Source organism: Barbus barbus (assembly GCF_936440315.1).
Source record: "Barbus barbus genome assembly, chromosome: 4".
NCBI lineage: Eukaryota > Metazoa > Chordata > Actinopteri > Cypriniformes > Cyprinidae > Barbus > Barbus barbus.
In genome coordinates, this window is record NC_136732.1 from 19,315,958 (window position 1) to 19,337,150 (window position 21,193).

Genomic DNA, 21,193 nt, shown 5'->3' on the forward strand with positions numbered 1-21,193 from the left:
CAGCAGGTCTCAACCCCCAGTTGCCCCCCTGTAGCTCATATTTCTATTTGTCCTACCAATATTTTTCACTTGCTGCCCCTCCACAAAAAATATAATCTTTCATTTGTCTTTACAATATATATTTGTTTTTCTGTACTATAATATACAGTATATGTGTGTGTGTGTGTGTGTGTGTGTGTGTGTGTGTGTGTGTGTGCATGTTTATGTGGTTTATGAGGACACAAATGTGTATAATGACATGGGTATGACAGAGGTATTACAATATGAAGGTGGTTTATGAGGACACTGCCTATGTCCCCGTAATTCAAAAGGCTTAAAAAACATACTAAATGGTGTTTTTTTGAAAATCTAAAAATGCACAAAGTCTCCTGTGAGGGCTAAGTTTAGGTGTAGGGCTGGTGTAGGGCAATAGCACACACAGTTTGTTCAGTATAAAAACCATTACGCCTATGGAGAGTCCCCATAAACCACAAAAACCAACGTGTGTGTGTGTGTGTGTGTGTGTGTGTGTGTGTGTGTGCGTGATAACAAATCTTCTATAATTTACAACAAATACCTTAAATCTAATGCCATGACAGTGACGATTCTGAATTAAAAATTTTGTTGCCATATGGTGCAAAACTTTACTGATTTGTATAACTCTGACACTGAAATATTTACAATGTTCAATTATCAACACAAAACCAAATGTTTAAGTTTGCAAGTCATTAAAAACACATGTACAGTATATGAAACTTTACTTTTTTTTCTAAAGTGAAGCATATTCTTCAGATGCAGGGGGACACTGCAGAAAATAAAAAATTTACCAGGAGCTGATTGCACAGATGGCGAGGCAATGAAATTTAAAAGTTTACAGCCATAAGTGAGTTGGGTGGATGTGTCTGCTTGCACATCTAGCAGATGATATATAGGGGCACCAGCACTTTCTTGTGGACAAAACTACATTTACCTGCACTATGTTCTGGCACAAACATCATTAGCCCAGAGACCTTTCTAGAAGCACGGCAGGGGATTGTGCACCTGCTACTACTTGGCAAACTCCCTCTCTGCCCGGGTGTTTGGTTTTAAGGGCACTGTGGTCCTCTGCCAGATCAAGCAGCCAGAAAAATCAACTCCAAGCAGAAGTTTATGATTTCAGACAAATATAAACACCTGCCAATAGCCAGGTTTGCCCAGATTTTTCCGCATCAATATGAGAGCCAAGAGCATTTTTAGAGTATAAATGGCAACTTTGTCTTTCGCACACAATCCATGACCAATTTCTTAATGTTCCCACCTTTGACTTATCTAAAAATAAAAATAACAGTGGCTTTGAGAGCTTAAAAACCTTATCTTAACACTCATATTTATACTGCCATGCTGAATAAAGCAAAAAGGTTAACATGTCAACTTCATTCCAATATGCTAGCTCTGATAAAGCTGTTGGCTCCTCGATTCAGATCAATAATATCTAGCCCATTCCCAGAACAGTGCTGGGAGCTCTCCAAACATCAGCAGACCTTGACACAGGACTTGGGAACTGGCTGACATTGCATGCACCTCAACAACTTCGTTGAACCTTTAGAAATTAAATAAAGTTGGAAGCATGCAATAAAAAACTGCAACTGTGAGTTACGGTAACTGCACGCCTCCACACACACAGAAAAAGGTTGTCTGCTTTACCATTTCTTGGCTGATATGAGGTCAATGCATCCTCTTAAGAGCACATTCAAGGACTGTTCCCGTATATATTTAAAGTTAATTAGTAACCCCAGCGGCGTATATAAAGTAGACTTTGGAGCATAGCTCAAACAGTATTCATTATACATACAAATAACAGATTGGTCATTTGATTTATTTTTCCAATGGTGCATTAAGACATGAGATATTTACTCTAAAGCTCACTCAATATGAAAGAAATAAAGGAATAGTTCACCCAGACTCAGGCCATCCATGTAGATGAGTTTGTTTGTTCACCAGAACAGATTTTAAGAAATTTAGCATTTCATGACTTTCTCACCAATGGAGCCTCTGCAGTGAATGGGTGCCGTCAGAATGAGAGTCCAAACAGCTGATAAAAACACTACAATAATTCACACATCTCCATCAATTAATGTCTTGTGAAACAAAAAGCTGTGTGTTTGTAATACAGAAAGCCATCAAGACGTTTTTAACTTCAAACTGTTGCTTCCAGGTAAAACCCTCTATTCATTCTCCAGTGAAAGATTGCATGACTGAAAAGTAAACGTTGTCTTGTCTGAAAGGTAAACCGCCTTAATGGTTTGTGTGGATTACTGTGATGTTTTTATCAGCTGTTTGGACTCTCATTCTGACGGCACCCATTCACTGCAAAGGATCCATTGATGAGCAAGTGATGTAATGCTAAATTTCTCCAAATCTGTTCAAATGAACAAAGTTGTGGGCAGTTGTGGCCTAATGGACAGAGCGTCGGACTTGTAACCTGAGGTTGCGGGTTTGAGTCTCGGGTCTGGCAGGAATTGCCGGTGGGGGGAGTGAATAACAAGCGCTCTCTCCACCTTCAATACCACGACTGAGGTGAGACCCTTGAGCAAGGCACCGAACCCCCAACTGCTCCCTGGGTGCCGCAGCATTGGCTGCCCCACTGCTCCAGGTGTGTGTTCACTACTGTGTGTGTGCACTTGGATGGGTTAAGTGCAGAGCACAAATTCTGAGTATGGGTCACCATACTTGGCCACACGTCACTTCAAAAAAATCAAACAAACTCTTCTACATCTTGGACAGCCTGAGAGGGGAGTACATTTTCAGCATATTGTCATTTTTGTGTGAACTATGCCTTTAAGTGGACAGTTTTACTCTTACTATAGTGATAGGGTTTTATCTTTAGTGAGTGTTTATCAAGATAGACTCCCATATAAATCAGGATCTTACACTTGAATATATCATATTGGCAAATAGTAGCTAATTCTGCTTCTTCTTGTAGAGAGAAGTCACGGTTTTTAAAAACAAAACACTGTTTGTACCTAAAAGCAGGTTTTAGGCTTCACATATTTCTGTCATTCATTTTTATATTTATAGATACACCTTTAAACCCCTTACTGAACATCAGTTGTTGTTGTTTTTCCCCACAAAGAAAATTGCTGCCACTAATTTTACGGTGCCTTCAGGAATGCAAATAGCACAAGTGACAAAAATACATGTATTATGGGTGGAAGGAGCTTAATTTTTTTTAGATCATTTATCCTTTTGATTACGGAGAGAAAATGACTCTAATCTGTGGCGTATTAAGGAATTAAAATTTTTTTTTTTAATGAGGCATGCTTTTTTGGTTATTTTTTAATAAAAATTATTTGACAGAAGAATAAAAGAGCCTGTCATTAATAGTCACACATGGCTGATCCTTTCTATTATACCCCCCAATGTCTAAAATAACTAATTTCATAAAAATAAAATGCACCAGTTCTGTCAAAGCCAGCTGCATTATCACGTTCATAACAACTCAATACATAAAGCAAACATACATCAAGAGTTCTTCTAACAGCAATAACCAGTCATTTTCTTTTCTCAGCATGCCAACTGTTACTCTCATCCCCAAGTGGCCCACTATGCATATGCAGGCATCATATTTTCCCTGTATGAGAAACATTACAGAGGAAATCACAGTCAAAGGATGCATATGCCATCTGTGACCATGCATGCAGTCTGACCTAATGACTCCTCTATTGTTCAGGTCCTGCGATCTCAGCTCAACTGTCTGTTGCACAGGCAGACAGATATTTGACATTCCATTATCATTGAAATCAAGTTCGGCAGTCTTATGACATCAGTGTCAAACACATTGATCATGCACTATTCATAATCTCCGGTATGAAACCATTAGGTTGAGCTATAGAATTTAAGTGATTCTTCAAGTAGGGGAACACTTTTGTCCACTTGGATGATTTGAAAGGTTTTTGTTTTTCACCCAATTTTTCTTTTCTTCTCTCATTTTAAAAAACAGATTAAAAGAGATTTAAACTTTTGTACATTGCCAATGCTAATTTCTGAGATAGATAAGCCAAAATTTTCTCCACTCTTTTAAACGTCCCTCCTTGTAACATTTTAAAATAAGACATATTCTTCCATGCAAATAAACTTTTTAAATACATATAACACTTTCAGTTAATTTGATATTAGTGTATATGATTAGTATTTTCAAACCTCCTGCTGCTGCTACTAAAGCAAAACATTTTGAAGAACAATGCATTTTTTCCATAAAGATTCATATTTGGTTATGATGGTGTTAATGCAAATTGACAGGGAAGGTGTTTCTGCCAGTCCAGCCAGCAATGAATGAATGAATGAATGGTCCTTACCAACCTGGTTAATATTTAATTTCGGAAACAATTCATTTTTAACAGTACACATTCAAAATGAACTGCTAGCTAGATCACTTGTATTAGCATGTTCAAGGCGTATTCAACTTTCTCTCAAACAAAAATAATACAATCACACATAACATCAAAATACAATACATCACAACAAAATTCACTTGAAATCTGATCAAGGCCATGATCAAATAACCTTATTCCAGGGAAGCAGCCTAACGTTACACGTTTAGACAGTTTCATTTCAAGTAGTGAAAAAGTGCCTCTAATTGAAGAATCACTCATATATCAGAAGAACATTTAAGTGTTTTATATGAAGCTGCTGTGTCACATTCAAAGCCCCTCAGGTGGAAAATACGTGTTTCTTACCTTGTGTGACTGCTCTCAACACGTGGACGTGCATGCAGAAAAACGCCCACCAACTCCAAGTGCACAACGCGAACTTTCTCTTTCCATTCCCGCCGACATTCCTCCCGGAGAAACGTGTAAAAATCTTGGAGGAAGCGCTCTTAGGATCACACATGATGGCATTCTCGTCCACACATGGGAGAAGTGCTGTTGAGCAAGTACGGGAAGCGTCGCCTCCTGAGTAAACACTGTCCTCCTCCGCTGCCGTGTTGTGTCTCCCAGGTCTGTGTGCTTTAGGCAGACCTGTGAATTGTTTCTCTGTGGGATTAGATCCACCGGCGTCCATTCCGGTAACGCGCGCGCTCCGTCCCGCAAGTTTAACTCTTATGAACGAGAACTGACATCCAGTCGAAAGTTCCCGGTGAAGTCGGCAAATAATGTGCTTTTCCTTAACAATTAAATGCAGCTACTGCGCGCGATGCGAGTGAAAGCGCGCGCTCACTGCACACGCGTCCTTATGGGAATATAATTAATTACATTTATGCATTACACTGATGACACCCCACTGATTCACTTTACAGGATCCAGTCAGCCTTTTTTATTTCCTCTCAAAAATAATATTTAGCCCACTTTAAAAGCACACTCACTTAGCCTCATATATCCCCACAAAGTCGCAAGATCCGCTCGTACTTTGCAGATGCAGTGCTGCTCCTGCTGTTATTTCAACAAGGTTGCAAACCATAACCAACCAAACTGGCAGTCGACTGGTGTGCACAAACTAAAGATAAGGATCCAGACGATTGCATGCATGCAGCCACGTAAATCAACCTACAAACTGTATGCGTACTAAATAAGACCTGTCTTGAATTCACCGGCAGTGCCTGATGAAACGTCGCAGCGAATGTGTTTATAAAAGCGAATCGGTAAATATATATCCCAGCGTACTTCTGAGCAGCTAAAGCAACAAGCGGCTGTTCGTTGCTCCGGCTCGCAGCGAACTGAAGCGAGTGCAATAATAATGTAGTGTACAGGTTACAGCAACTTCTATTGAGAGCTGCAGTCTCTCTCTCACTCACCTCCGCCCCACTAAAGACTCATTGGCTGCCGCTGCTGGAGGCTATACTTTATACAGTCCTTCAGAGAGAGATTCAAGTATTGCAGCAGTGCAGTGTGTTTGTTTATATATGACGGGTCTGAATTATACGGAGGTCGAATCGGCAATATGCCATCCATCCATCCATTCTGAGGATATTAAAACTAATTGTTGTGAGTGGGGGTCGTTACGAGCATACATTTAATTATAAATATTACGAAAGGAACATTTCTGTAGCGTTTTAAACGACTTTTCAGTACTAAACTAATAACAGTGTTTCCAGTCAGACTTTTGCAAAAACAGTCGCGTTCGCGTGAAGTAACCACAGAAATGGTCGCTTGAGCACCGAGCCAGAAGACCAGTGAAAGTCATGTCAAAATATAGTTATTGTCGGTATTTATTACAGATTCTTCACACTTATTTATGAAGAAATGGAAACTAAAAATAACTTGTAAAAAGTCATAGCCTAGACGTGGCCACGTTATGGCTGGCAAGAGACAAACTTCAACAGATTGAACCTCAAAAATTATCTTTAGAAAGCGTTGACCTCATGTTTGGCATTGCATATCAAAATGTATAGGCCCTACTCTTATTAAAACAAATCAAACAGCAAAACAAACTATAACTACAAATACAGTAAGCATATAAATAGATAATAAAATAATTAATGAGGTTACACAAAATCATTTTTAAATATGACTTCAGGGGCAGGTTGCATAAACAGTTTAGTCTTAAAAATTTAGTAATCTATTTTTTTTTTATTCAAGACTGCTGGTCAACTTTTTTAATTCAGTCGTTAAAAGGTAGATTGGTCTTATTTGTATCGGAAAAGTAAGACTGATTAGGCCTATAGCAACTTAAGACACGGCTTAGTTTATGCAACTGGACCCAGGTCTAGAAATGACTCTGGAAGCTAATAGGTAACTGAGTTTTATAACATGTAGTAGGCCTAATCATTTTGCCTTCACAAAATGTTAGTAGCTTCTTATTTCAGCAGACACAATGAATATATATATATATTTTATTATTGTAAAGAGTCACTTAAACTTGATATTGCTCATTAAGTTACAGTATATGCAACACAGTAAAATGAAAGATCATACATGAAATACTGACAATTTTTGGCCTTCACAGAGTTTTTGTTTTTCTGTGCTCTATCATCAGATCAAGTCTCACCCACTTCCCGATTGTTTATGTTAATTAACACAACCTAGGCTATGTAAATATGTGTGAATCAGCTTTCTGTTCTACAGAGATAAATAGCTTGGTTTAGCCTTGATGTCAGAAACAAGAAAATTGACCCCGAAAGGGCACAAAGTTGCTTCTCTTTCCAAGTGAATGATTCCATTAAATAGTTTGAGCTCTTATATGTTCCACTTTATGAACAGTAGAAAATTGTAGGGATTTGATCAAACTTCTAACCCTATAAGTATTCAACTTTGGCATATAACTCATCCCACGCTTTTGTTCTCTTAAAAATAAAGGCTCTTTATTAACTTTTAAGATGGGTCCTTTTCCACTGGACAAAATGTTCTATATATGTTCTATATATTTATCTTTAGATTATTAAAATGTTGTTCATACTAAGAAAATGGTTCTTTGGAGAGCCCAGAATGGTTCTTCTATGGCAAAAAACAAAACAAAAGCACCTGGAACTTTTATTTTTAAGAGTACACACAACTGATTAAAAAAGGGAGGTGTTTGGACTACCTGGACATATCAAAAACTCTTTAGAGAACATGTTGTACAGTGCAGTGTTCAGTTTGGTGCTTAATATCATAATACTTACATTGTCACAAAACCCTTCAGCTTTAGAAACCCAAACCTTTAGCTTGAAGCTTTGTAATTAAGACTTTAAATACCACATATAATCCACCTGAATGTCTCATTGAGTCTAGATGCTACCTGCGGTCTTTAATTGCTCAGGCCAGTCTAATAATACATTCTGCAACTGATATTTATGAGAGAAAGAAAGAAAAGGAGAACCAAATAGCTAATACCTTTGTCATCACAGCAGGAAACAGTCGGTTTCATGAATGCAGATTATGTTTTTATGAATGCAATCCAAATAATCAGCGCCGGCTCCGTCATACCAAACAAGCAATCCTTTCATCTCTTCAATGTTAACAAATTTGAGCAAGATCGTTTATGTCAGTGCATTCTTGTAAATTAAGCTCTCAGTGTTTACCTGAGTTGTAACTGTCAAAGCCGAGCGGATATGTTTGATTAGTCACATGATGTCTGGCTTATTTATCACCTCATCGCCGTGATCCATGTGATTCATCAGCTTGAAAGATTTTTCATAATCAAAGAGGCCCGTGATGGTTTTTAGACAGCTGACACGATTATTGTGTGTTAGTCGCTGCGCCTGACTGAAGGTGCGCGTTGGTTTCGTGCTCAGCTTTTCGTGTTTCTGATAAGAGATGATGCATATGGCGAGCAGCTCGGCATAAATGCCTCTGCATCTGTTTATTTCAGAGCGACAGGGTGAACAGCGTTGAGACAAAGCCAGCAAGAGCAGGGCCTGTTTATTTCATGCCTTTCAGATCCAGGTCCTATTTCCTGTCAATAAATAGTTAGTGTAAACTATATGTCTGAGAACGGCCCGTCTCATATCCTGAAAATGGGTTACTTCTATGCTTGTGTGGCCTCGAGATCACTCGAATCCCATGTTTCCTCAAGCCTGTCACAGCCCATCCCCTGCTGGCCATGTTCATATCTCAATGAGCAGGGCTTTGACTCGGAGCAAACTGGGCTACCTTTCTGCACTGGCGTCCAATAAAATATTTCTTTCTCTTATCTAAGGCAGAACCACAAGGAGCATGCAATCAGATGAAAAGGAGACGTCAACCCTGTAGTGCAAGTGTGGCCATGGGGCTTGTTGTCGCCATGCTCGGCGGTCGAGGTGCTGGATATCAGAGAGATGAGATAATACATGGCCCTGCTTAAGAAGTCATGATCCTCAAGTAAAGTACCTCAGCCCCCTGTCAGATACAGATCAATGCCCTACCGAATAACTGTACAAATGTATCTTATTCTGTTTTTTTTCAGTATGATAAATGACTTATCGTCATGGCAATAAATGTTCTACTCTGCTGGAAGAAAGATAGGCTCTCTGGATAGATTCTACAGCATATTTATCTATTTCTGCTTAATATGTGCAAGTCACATTTCTGATTGGTTCTTCAAGTGCCTCAGGGTTCAATGGAGAGTTCACCAAAAATGAAAATTCAGTCTTCATTTACTCATCCTCATGTCGTTCCAAACCCATATGACTGACTTTCTTCTGTGGAACATCAAAGGCAATGGTTTGAAAAAAGTTCATGCTGCCTTTTTCCATACAATGACAGTGAATGGTGACCGTAAAATATCATTTAATTTGTCAATATGATTAATGAGATATATTCTATATAGTCTTTTAAAGCATCTTATATCAGATTAGTCATACTGACAAACTAAATTATGTTTTTTGGTAATTTTTTATTTATGTTTTTGTCACCATTCATTGTCATTGTATAAAAAAGGCAGCAAAACTTTTTTTTAGATAAGGTCTTGATAAATAAATATATAAGGTGACATTCTGCTAAACTTCACTGCAAAAAAATGCTTTTCTTTCTTGTTTCCAGACAAAATATCTAAAAATTCTTAAATCAATAAGTATTTTCTAGACAAGTAAAAATGATTGTCTTGTTTTCAGCAAAAACAAGTCAAAATTAAGCGAGTTTTTGCTCGAAACAAGCAAACAAATCTGCCAATGGGGTAAGCAAAATAATCTTGTTTTCTGTTTGAAATAAGATTATTTTGCTTGTTTTGAGCAAAAACTCACTTAATTTTGACTTGTTTTTGCTGAAAACAAGACAATAATGTCTTTGTTTTACTTGATTTAAGAATTTTTAGATATTTTGGCTGGAAACAAGACAAGAAATCGAAGTAAGAAAAGCATTTTTTGCTGTGTTCTCTTTTCATATAGGACATAAGAGATAAAATTCATACAGGTTTGGAATGATTTGGGTGAATAAATCATGACAGAATAATTTTATGGAAATGACAGATGCTGATTTTTCCATTCGTGTGAAAGTTGTCGATACAACTGGTGTGATATATTTGTTTTGAATTCTTGACTTGTAGAAAATCACATTAGTCATATTGTATATTGTCATATCGCCACAAATTTTTTTTTTTTTTACAGTGCATTCACTAAGGTAATTCATTAGGATTTGGAAAAGCACGTATATGTTGTTCCAAATCCATATGACTGGATATTCTGCAACATTGTCTTGACATAAGAAATAAAATCATACAGGTTTGGAACGACATGAGTTGGAATAAATGATGACAGATTTGTCATTTTTAGTGAGCTATCCCTTTAAGAGGAAAAGTATCACTTTTTTGAGTAAATGATGTTCCTTGCTCTGCCTTAAGCTGAAAAGGTTTGCGCATATTTTCTTATTTTGTCACACAATCATTGTGGAAGAATGATGTCCTATGGGAGCTTTCAGGCAACCAAAAATTGCAATGCTTTGTTGTATCTGTTTTGTTTGAAGCACACTAGGAACTCTAAACAAGTCTTGCATTCGTCTGTTTCTTTGATAACCAGCCTCTATTACTTATTATGAGGCCTGACTGACTGTCTCCTTGCCAACACTCAGTGTGGCTCATAACAGACCAAGCAGATGCAGAAAATCCTTCATCCTGGAAGAGAGGAAGACACTGCTGCGAGCTACAGCACCAGCACTAGCATCTGGATGGTAGTACAAACTTCTGCAAAGCGTGGCTAACACATATTGGTTATTGAATAATTACTTTATGCAAATGTGAGTGGGTGCATTTGACACCTTATATGAATGACCCTGAAAAACTGAGGCAATTATTACCGTCTGACTGAACCTAGATGGCACCGAACATTTAGTACGGTTTAAATGTGTGGGTGCTGTTTGGTGTGTTATCATCAAGTCGGAGTGTACAGCATGCATTGTATGTGTGGGAGTGAGAACAGCAGAGTGTCGTGCCATAAAATGCTATATCAATAAAAGAGTCTTTAAGCATCTTTAAGCATGTTTTAAAAAAATTAAGCATATCCTAGTAGTATAGGTAGACACAAAAAGTGAAAAACACTGTCTATCAGATGCAATACTCTGCATTTAAACAACAAAGTAGCATGGGAACACTTTATATGCAACGTCTGCTATCAAATGTGATCTTCACATAAATCTTGGCACCCTTTATCTAACAGTGTGATAGTGCCCTAACGAGCCACTGCGGTGTAGAGCGGACTGAAGCACAGCACCACACTGCCCCCTTTGGCACTGTGAAGGAATTGCCTGTACAATCACGTGTCTGGAGAGCCATGCGGAGAATAACTTTATAACACAATGAAAATAATACATGAAATATGGATTTTTTTTTGTCTTTGTCATCTCATGCACTGACAAAATATAGATTTACATTTATATATAAAACAGTGATTTTGTGAAATTCTATCATTTCATTATCTTTATCTACACTGTAATTCTATGTAGGCTAAATAAAACTGATTGTTTGAAGATGAATAAAAAAATGATTTAATTTTTCTTCAAAAAGTCTTGTTTAATTCACTGTGTTACTTGCTGTTTATTTGTACATTTCTGAGTAACTTGTTTCTATGCAATTTTTTGGATTATTTTTACAGTAGGATACATGAAATGCTAGCTATGAAATTACCTGTAGCAAGAAAAAGGTGTCTGACCTTTTATTCCAAACATCTAGTTTCTACCTTAAAATGTTATTACACTCATAGAGTGATGGAAATGACACTTTGGTAGTGATGTTCATAACATTTTAGGGGGAAAATGGATGCATGTGTGTCCACTGCTGGACGTTGACAGTGAACTAATAAACTCATAAGAATGTAAAATTGTAATTCTCCCGCAGGGCAAAAAAAGTGTCCATCAAGAAATACTCAAATATAGTGTTATGCTCTAGTCTGATTTGTAGGAGTAGTGGTAGCGAGCTAGTCAGTTCTGATGCGTTTCTTCATTTCTTTGTATATTTATTAGCTCTCTTCTCTGATAAAGTTGCAGTCTATTAGTGTTTACTGATTGCTTGGCTTTTCCTTTTATCTGCTGGTCTCTTATGAATACATTCTGAAAAAGTGCACATTTAAATTCAACTTCAACTTCACTCCTGGGGACCCCTCTGAACTCATTTTCAGTAACGAAAAGTGAGCAAGCATTGGAGAAAAAAGGATCTTGTTGGTTTACTCAAGCTGTTGGCTTGTTTAGTGCTACTGCAGTGCCTTAAGCATAACTGGACCTCTTGTATATTGTGGATACTCGTTTGTACATATTATTTGTTGTCAACAGCTGTCCCTGTCTGTTGTGCTGCTGAGAGGTTTGCGTTTGTATAGCTCCGCTTTTTTTATTGAATCTTTACCTTACTTTCACTCTCTTTTGTTTAAAGTGATAATATATAACTTAATTCCCACCATATTTCTGGTATTATCTATTAAACTAATCTAACTAATTTGATCGTTCGCTTTTTAAAACCGCGAGTGCAGCGCATCAGTTTCTATTCGCGTCTATTGTTTTCTTTTTTCTCGCTCCGTTTTTCACGAGTTCATCAAACAACAGTGGTAAGTGGTAAGTTAAGTTGGTATCATTCATCGATCACGGAGAGTAATGGCTTCTTCTCCTGCTATTGCTGTTTGCACTTCATGTCACATGTATAGTTTATCTCTCTCTGTCGGCGATGAGGGATTCACATGTGATAAATGCAGGGAAATAGTTAGGCTGATAGAGAAGGTTTCAGAATTAGAGACACGCATCCAAACTTTAGTTGAGGATAGTAAGAATGTGATGGCTGTAGATACTGTAGACAATGCGACTAGCTCAGGGAGTCCTGGTTCCGGTTGAGCCCATGCAGCAGGGCAACTGGGTGACTGTATCAGAATATGACATATTCATATGATGATGTAACAGAAACTATGGACTCTCTCTTTTCTAGCACTTTAGATACAGTTGCTCCTTTACGCTTAAGGAAGATCAAAGAAAACAGTCCGACTCCGTGGTATAATGAGCACACTCGCACCTTAAAGAGAGCAGCCCGGAAAATGGAGCTCAGATGGAGGAAAACAAAACTAGAGGTATTTTGTATAGCCTGGCGGGAAAATACCCTATCCTATAGAAAAGCATTAAAAACTGCTAGATCTGATTACTTTTCATCTCTTCTAGAAGAAAACAAACATAACCCCCGGTATTTATTCAATACAGTCACTAAATTAACGAAAAATAAAGCATCAACAGGTGTTGGCATTTCCCAAAAGCACAGCAGTAATGACTTTATGAACTACTTTACTTCCAAGATCGATTCTATCAGAGATAAAATTGTAACCATGCAGCCGTCAGCTACAATATCGCATCAGATAGTGCACTATAGATCCCCTGAGGAACAATTTCACTCATTGTCTACTATAGGAGAGGAAGAATTGTATAAATTTGTTAAATTAAAATAATTAGACATGAACTGCTGCTTCAACAAAGACCATGAACCAATCACAGGGGGCAACAGGCTGGCAGCCCACTTCGAAGGCTCTTTGGAAGCATGTACGCGTTTGATGAGCGCGAGTCTGAGTGACCTGAATGTTGCCGCCGGGACACACAGAAGTCACCCTGATAGTTTCATTTACCTCTGATAAAATTTATCAGCTGCACATTTCAGTATGCTGTCCTGGGGTTTAGGAGTTATCAGGGAAGGCACTTGAAAATGTAATTAATTCAGCAAAGCATGCCCCCAAATAACATTTGACCTGAAATTGCAGCAGGAAATATGTGTCCCCTGCTGTCACTTCACTGTGCCGGTCTTTATTGTGTTATTGTGTACAAGTTCAGTCCTTCAAACATGAAATACATGAACAACTCTAACACCCTGTCCGGTTTCTTCCACCACTACTGTAAAACAGATGGCAGACTAGTTCAAATATGAAAATATGTTCTTTATGATCAAAATTCATGTGTAGTAATCACAGGTTAAACCAGTTTAATCCTAGGTTATTAGCAATATTTCAAACGTTTCTGTTTTTGTATTTCAAAAGCACTACTATTAGCCCTGGGTTACGAAATTGCTCCAAAATAGCGATGACCCTATACTGAGGGGCCAAAGATACACTAGGGCACCGCACTGGAATGTTACTGCTGGTTGTTTAGCATCAGACAATCAATCATGAACTAAAAAATGCTGGCTTCATTAAATATTCATACACTTTGTACAGGCACAGATATTTTCACAGGCTGTTTTTAGTTTCAGTGGCTTAGAGAAACAGTTAAAAATGTCAGAAGACATGGCAATTACGTTAACTTGAGTGATGAGGAATATTACTTTATAAGATAATCAGTGCAGATTTACATTCCACAGATGAACAGGTAAAAGACTATGCTTATGATGCATGCTGTTTCTGTCCAGGGAGATCTAGAAAAAGCTACCATTGTGAAAAAGAAGTACACAGCATATACTTTTAAAAAGAGTTGGCTACTTATTACGGAAATAATATATACTTAAGTCTGAAATGAATGTGATGTTTTCTTAATAAATGAATTGTTCACCCCAAAATAATTTTTTTCTGAAAATGTACTCAGGCAATCCAAGATGTAGATAAATTTGTTTCTTCATCATAGCAGATTAATTTAGAGCAATTTAGCATTACATCACTTGCTCACCAATGGATCCTCTGCAGTGAATGTCGTCAGAGTCAAAACCTCTGATAAAAAACATCACCGTAATCCACAAGTAATCCAAACGTCTCCAGTCCATCAATTAAAGTCTTGTGAAGCAAAAAGCTGCATGTTTGTAACAAATCAGTCATTAAGACATTTTTCACTTCAAACTGTTGTTCTGTGCATAATATTGCTTTCTTCGGTGAAAAAGAAGTCTCATGAATTATGAATCAGGAGGGAAATATGTTTATAAGTGAAAATAGTTCAAAACAGTTCTGAAGAAATATGTCGGTGGATTTTGGTGTGAGAGGACTTTTTCTCTGGAGGAAGCATTATTATGGGTTATGAGAGGTGATTTAAAGTTAAAACGCCATAATGATGAATTTGTTTCATACAGATATGCCTTTTAAAATGTAATTCATACTACATTATTATCAAGTACAGCTTTAAAAGTAAAAAAACGAAACATAAATATTTCACATTAACGTTAAACATTTTTAAAACATATATTTAACATCTGAATTACATTTACATACAAGTGCACATTCAATATAAGTAAGCACACTTCTTTTTCACAAGGGCATGCATTTGTATTGCCATTCATATAAATGGCAGGAATATATGCTATTTGAAATCTCTTTGAAAGCATTTTACTCATAGATACTCATTTCTGGATGGATAATTGTTATTTTTGATCCAATTACCTAGGCTGTAAATAACTTTATGGCTAGAAGCACATGATCACACACTCAAAGAATTAATAGAAGTAGTGTGCTATAATAAAGGTAAAGTTAACAGCCTTTTTTACCAGCAATTTGCACACATTACATTATTACAACCATTTCAGTATAGGCATGGGGCAAGATGGTTAGTATTTGGCAGTAATGATCTGGTCCTTTTTTTGTGACTGGGCTCTGTACCAAAAGTATCATCATGCTGGAGTCTATTTCAACACTGTTGTAGTCGTTCTCCACATTAATTAATTATCGCTGGAAATACAGGTCTTAAGGGGATGATCGTTTGCTCAGTATTGATCATTAGGAATCATGTGTGAATTCATATCATATAAATGTAAGAGGCAAAGACACCCAAGAAGCAGAAACCATTTTTAGGTCATCCTACCCATAATCAGAAATCAAATCAGTTTGCAAAATATTAAGTTGAAAAGACCATCAAAGTTATAAATTATTGAATAAACATTGCATAAATATTCCTGATGACAGATTATGTTCCTTGGCGTCTGAGAAACACAACAAGTATAAAATTAGATCATAACATATTCATTTTGATTCAAATTAAATATGTTTATATGGGGAAAACACGCTTGATTTCAATCCAAATTGGAAACCGATGCTCTGTTTGGCTGCACAAATAATTTCTCATGCCAGGAAAAATTTCCTTTGTGGGAGCTGCTTTCCCTGCTGAAATTATAGTACACACTTCAGTTGTGAGCACTAAAAAAAGTGATATGATAGACCATAAGTGCAGTCTTTCTGATGCACGGTGAAGATATCTTTTAAAATGAGTGAAATGAACGCAGAGAAGCCCTGTAGAGTTCAGCGCGTGTGGCTGATGGCCTTGTTACGGCGCAGATTCCTTTTCCTGGGGTGAAATTAAAGGTTGAGTCGGAGTGTCGTGGATCAGTGTGTATTGTGGCAACCACAGAATTTGTCGTAAAGTTGGAAGCATATCCTGCCTTCTTCACTGACAATTGTTTATTTGAAACATGCCACTTCATTCACAAGTGTTTGTTTTGCAGAGTGAAAAATATAGTTCACCGAAAATGTTGTCATCATATACTCACCCTTGTGTCATTACAAACCTCTTTGACTTACTTTCTTTCATGGAGAACAAGGTCTTTTCTATATAATGAAAGCATACAGTCACCAGGGCTTGTCCAAAGGGACCATAAAATGGACAATACTAAGTTTTCTGAGGTCAGACCCTGAATAAAATTTAATTCCCTATTCACTTAGAACTTTTGCCTTCATCCTAGCTCTCAAGCTTCTTCATATTCAGCACCAAGTTAAATACACACTTTTGGATTTTATATGCACAAATGAGATTTATGGTACTTCTATGGAATTATGGAGCATATGAAACATGGCCTATATAGACAGTTAATTTTGCAGTGCTTGATAAACTTGCATTAATACATAGCTTTGACTAATCATTTTAAGCCTTTGTATAGCACTATTATTAACTTGACGACTTGGAAACTCCTCGCTTCAGTTCATGAAAACAATATGCCCTCATCTGCTGCGGCTGAATGCAAATATTCCCTATTCATAGACGCTCTCATTGTTATACATTTCAGCATGAGAATAATAAACGTGAACTTCTGCTCTTGTCCAAGTTTTAGTGCAGTTGTAAAATTATCTGTTCCTTTTCACTAGGCGATAAAGTTCTTGACAATGCCATCTGATCTTGTTACAGGTATGGGTGTTTTATGGCATCCAAAGAGTGCTCAATTTTCACCGGCCTGCTTCTGAGCGATGAATTTCTTGACCCTTGTTGCACGGTGTAGTGGTTCCACCGCATTCATCAGCATGGGGTCTATTAAAGCAGAGCTCCTTCTTACTCAAGGGACATGCTTTGAGCTACATTTGATCACAGAAACACAACACTGAGCTTTGATAGCAGTCCAGTATGCTTCGGTTTAGTTTCTCTAATTTTTCTGCTTAGTTCTACATTTTATTACAATTAAATGGAAACCAATTGTATGCATAATATGTTAAATACTGCACATATATCATTTATATAATATACTGTATGCTATTATATATAATGACAAGATCATCACAAAGACACCTTAATTCACCTTAATCACCCCTTAATTGTTAGTAAAAGATGATCATTTCTGTATATTGTAATTATTATTAAAATTAGGAGTCAATCAACAAAGCCAAGCTTACTTTCTCCATGTAATACAATGAAAACAATTACAATTCTCTGTCACTACGCCAACTTGTAATGTGAAAATGGGGTTTTGATCAACCAATCAATCACAAGACAGCCAATCAGAACAGCTCCCTGTTTCGAACGCTCTTTCACGCTTGCAAGATATACTTTATCTGAATAATGTGAAATTCCAGGAAGAACACATACCTTATTTGCATGACCGCTGTTATTTTTTCTGTTTTATCCATGCAACGCGTTTAATTTTGCATTAAGCATTTCACCCATAAAAAATTGTAAAGGAAAATGCTTAACTTGGCTTAACTTTACTTCATTTCACTGCTGGTTATACTCTGTATAATTGTGGATGTGACGAATAAAAATCTTGAATCTTGAATCTTAATGCATTAAGACCAAACTCAGTAAACGCATAATTAATAAAGCATACTATGCTCAGACAAGTAGATGAGCCCAGAATACGAACGCAACATGTTTAATTACACGTTACGCATTTTACATAGAAAAACGTAATAAGGAAAAAGCTTTAATGTGGCTTAATGTGTTAAGACAGTATTTTGAAAGACCAAACTCAGTAAACACATTACTAATAAAACATACTATGTACAGACAAGAAGAGTTCATTTAATGCATCCAAGTTGGTGTTTTCCTAATAATGGTTTTCTATGGGAGGAAAAAGTTTAACATGTATTAAATGCATTGTGTTCATATTCTGGGCTCATCTGCTTGTCTGAACATAGTGTGATTTATTAATAACGTGTTTACAGAGTTTGGCCTTTTAAAAACACTGCCTTAACGCATTAAGTCACGTTAAACATTTTTCACGTTAAGCATTTTAGAATGTCCCCAAAAACAGAATATTCATATTCACTGGTGATTTATTTTTATCATTACAGAAAAGAACCTGTAAAATCAGAAATCCTGAGTATTTTTACACTGAAGTTCAAAAATGGTTCAAATGATGAAAAACTAGGTCTATTTAGGTATAGCATTCCATCATGTCCGCCATATGGAGCGTAAAATGCACAATGACAGTGTGTCACTTGGTTTAGAGCCTTTAGAGACTGTATGCATCTGTACCCTCATCTTAAATTGATGTATTAATATTAATTTCACTGATAATCAGCCATGTCTTTGATTCAAATAATAGTGGGCCGGCTTGTATGGATACAAATGAGCAGCTTAAACATGAGTGAATGCCTTCAAAAGCGAAGATGATGATTCATCTTTCCTCTGTTCTTCAGAATAACATCCTGCTTAGGTTTCATATCCCTTCGTTAGATAAATCAATTGTATTTAAGTAATGTGATAATAGAGAACAGGCTGCTTTTACCCACACACTGTGTGAGTAGATTATAACAATGAATGGGATGAGGACATGTCTGCCTTTTGTGAGACTAAAATCACATTAGAAGTGAAGGACATGACCTTCTCAAAGCTCTCTCAATCTGGTCTAGTGCACTAAATACCAGTAGATGAGGGCCCACTTTAAATAAAATGCACTCAAATTTATGATTATTCTTAATGAAATATATTTCTGCTAATAACCTCACATTTCTGAATTTTGTACATTGTTTGCATTTAACTGTGATGGTATTTTACAGTTTAAGTGGTCATTTAGTCATTAAAGGGTGCGTTCCTGGGTCTATAATCTATATGCTTTTTTATTTGATTGTTTTGTAATGCCAGCTAGCACTAAATGGATGTCTTTGACTATATATATATATATATATATATACATATATTGTACATATATAATTAAGAAATATTGTTATTATTTTAAGTATTATTTTAATTTGAAATAACTGTTTTCTAATCTAAATATATATATATATATATATATATATATATATATATATATAAAATTTAACTTATACCTGTGGTGGCAAAGCTGAATTTTCAGGATCATTACTTCAGTCTTCAGTGTCACGTGATCCTTCAAAAATTATTTTAATATGCTGATTTGATACTCAAAAATTATTTCTCATAATCCGTGCTGAAGACAGTTGTTGCTGCTTGGTATTTCTCTGAAAACCTTAAATTGATTAAAAAAGACAGTAAAGGCATTTATAATGTTGCAAAATATTTGTATTTCAAATAAATTCTGTTCTTTTGAACTTTATATTATCAAAACATTCTGAAAAAAAAAATCTATCAATGTGTCCTTGAAGAATAAATTATTTTCCTAATTACTGTATGTGAGTTATGTTGCCTTGACAAAACTTTGGTCGTCAGGCCATGGCTTCAATACAATAGCATTGTCATATCCACTACAACTTTACAGCAATGGTAGAAGCAAGTCTTCAATTACATATTTGCCAATGCCAATCTCTTCCTTCAGGTCACGTTTCTGTGAATCTTTCATGACTCTAACGAGCACACAGCTCATCCCTGCTTCTCACTCAAGCAATTTCATTTTTGCACAAGAAGGCGAACATAATGCTTTCCACTACCATCAATAACTAGACCATTTGTTACCATTTTCATCATTGTTGCTTTTGCTCAGCAGTTGTGCACGGAAATGGATTCTTGGTCAAACTGCTGTTATTAATGGACTTGAATGAGCAGCGCTGGCAGATGAAAATGAAAATGTCCCGACCGCTAGTCTTCATCTCTGAATTTAAACAGGGACAGGAAATACTAGCATCAGGGCACTCCACTAATGTTAGCGTTAATATAGTTCGCTGCCAGTAATGGAGGATGAAAGAATTAAAGATCCCAGTGTGTTCTGCAGTGTGTTCTGGTTAAACTATTTTTATTTATTTATTTTTTGCTATAAGGTTTGCATATGGTGGTGTGTTCTTAATGACAGCTTTCCTAAAAAATATATATCCTATTCCTAAAATAAGAAATATCCCAATATATCGCTTTGCTTACAGTATCGCAATGTATCACAATATATCGTATCGCAACCCCTGTAGCGTGATACATATCGTATCGCCACATTCTTGCCAATACACAGCCCTAGCATCAAGGCTGATGTTCATTGATTTACCCACTTCTAAGGAAATTGATGGACTCATTTAGAGCCTGGATCCATTAGGCTCTCAGTAATGGAGAATTTTTTTGACAACAATTTATTCTTTTTAAGTTACGATCAGAACAAATATGATTACCTTATAATAATCCCTTCATATTTGGAAAGCTGTAATGGTTTTGCCTCGTGAATGTGTTTTCAGCATTCACAAAAGACAGCCTTGTCGTTTAAGGAGAAATAAAAAAATATCACATTTTGTGATGCTTTAATGGCAGAGCTCTATTTTTAGCTATATGAAAATATTAACATTGACCCGCTGATACACGTTTCAACCACTTTTAACCATTCAGTGTGATTTTCCTTGAGCATTGCAAGGAATCTTTACTGTGACTATTTAAAAAAAATAGTTTAAAATATAATAATGATGCAGCTTTCACAAGAATATTTTAATTTAACGGTGCATAATTATAAGATTTCATGCAAATTTCAATGGCTACATTTTGTATCCATGAACAGTGTACATCAGTGGTTCTCAGCATTTTTGACTCCTTAAGGCCCCATTTTTTTCTCAACAAAAACCAAAAGCGTCATTACTTTTCAAGCTGTTTGTGATTTACTGGATAAGGCTAATGAATATTTAAAAAATAATTTCTACCCAGTATCTTTTAGAGCTTGGCATAACTATATAAAAATGTTTGTTCGTTACAAAAATGCCCTTGGAGATATAGCCTATAATTAATTTACATGACATTTCAAGGTCAAGAAATAGCACTTTTAAATTAGTCTTCCACAAATATCCAGGTTTTCTGTGAATGGTTCTTCAAAGACAAAATATGAATAAAAATAA

At 36.4% G+C, this 21,193-nt stretch overlaps 1 protein-coding gene across 2 annotated transcripts in view; it reads right to left on the bottom strand.

Annotated features, from left to right (window-relative positions):
* Positions 1–5,140, bottom strand: part of LOC306868710 (protein sidekick-1-like) — a 377,664-nt gene extending 372,524 nt beyond the window's left edge. For both annotated transcript variants that reach the window (XM_079415005.1, XM_079415004.1), the window contains exon 1: positions 4,695–5,140. In XM_079415005.1, coding sequence (XP_079271131.1) covers positions 4,695–5,019 — 325 coding nt within the window. In that variant the 5' untranslated portion in view covers positions 5,020–5,140. The remainder of the gene's footprint in view (positions 1–4,694) is intronic.
* Positions 5,141–21,193: the final 16,053 nt, after the last annotated feature.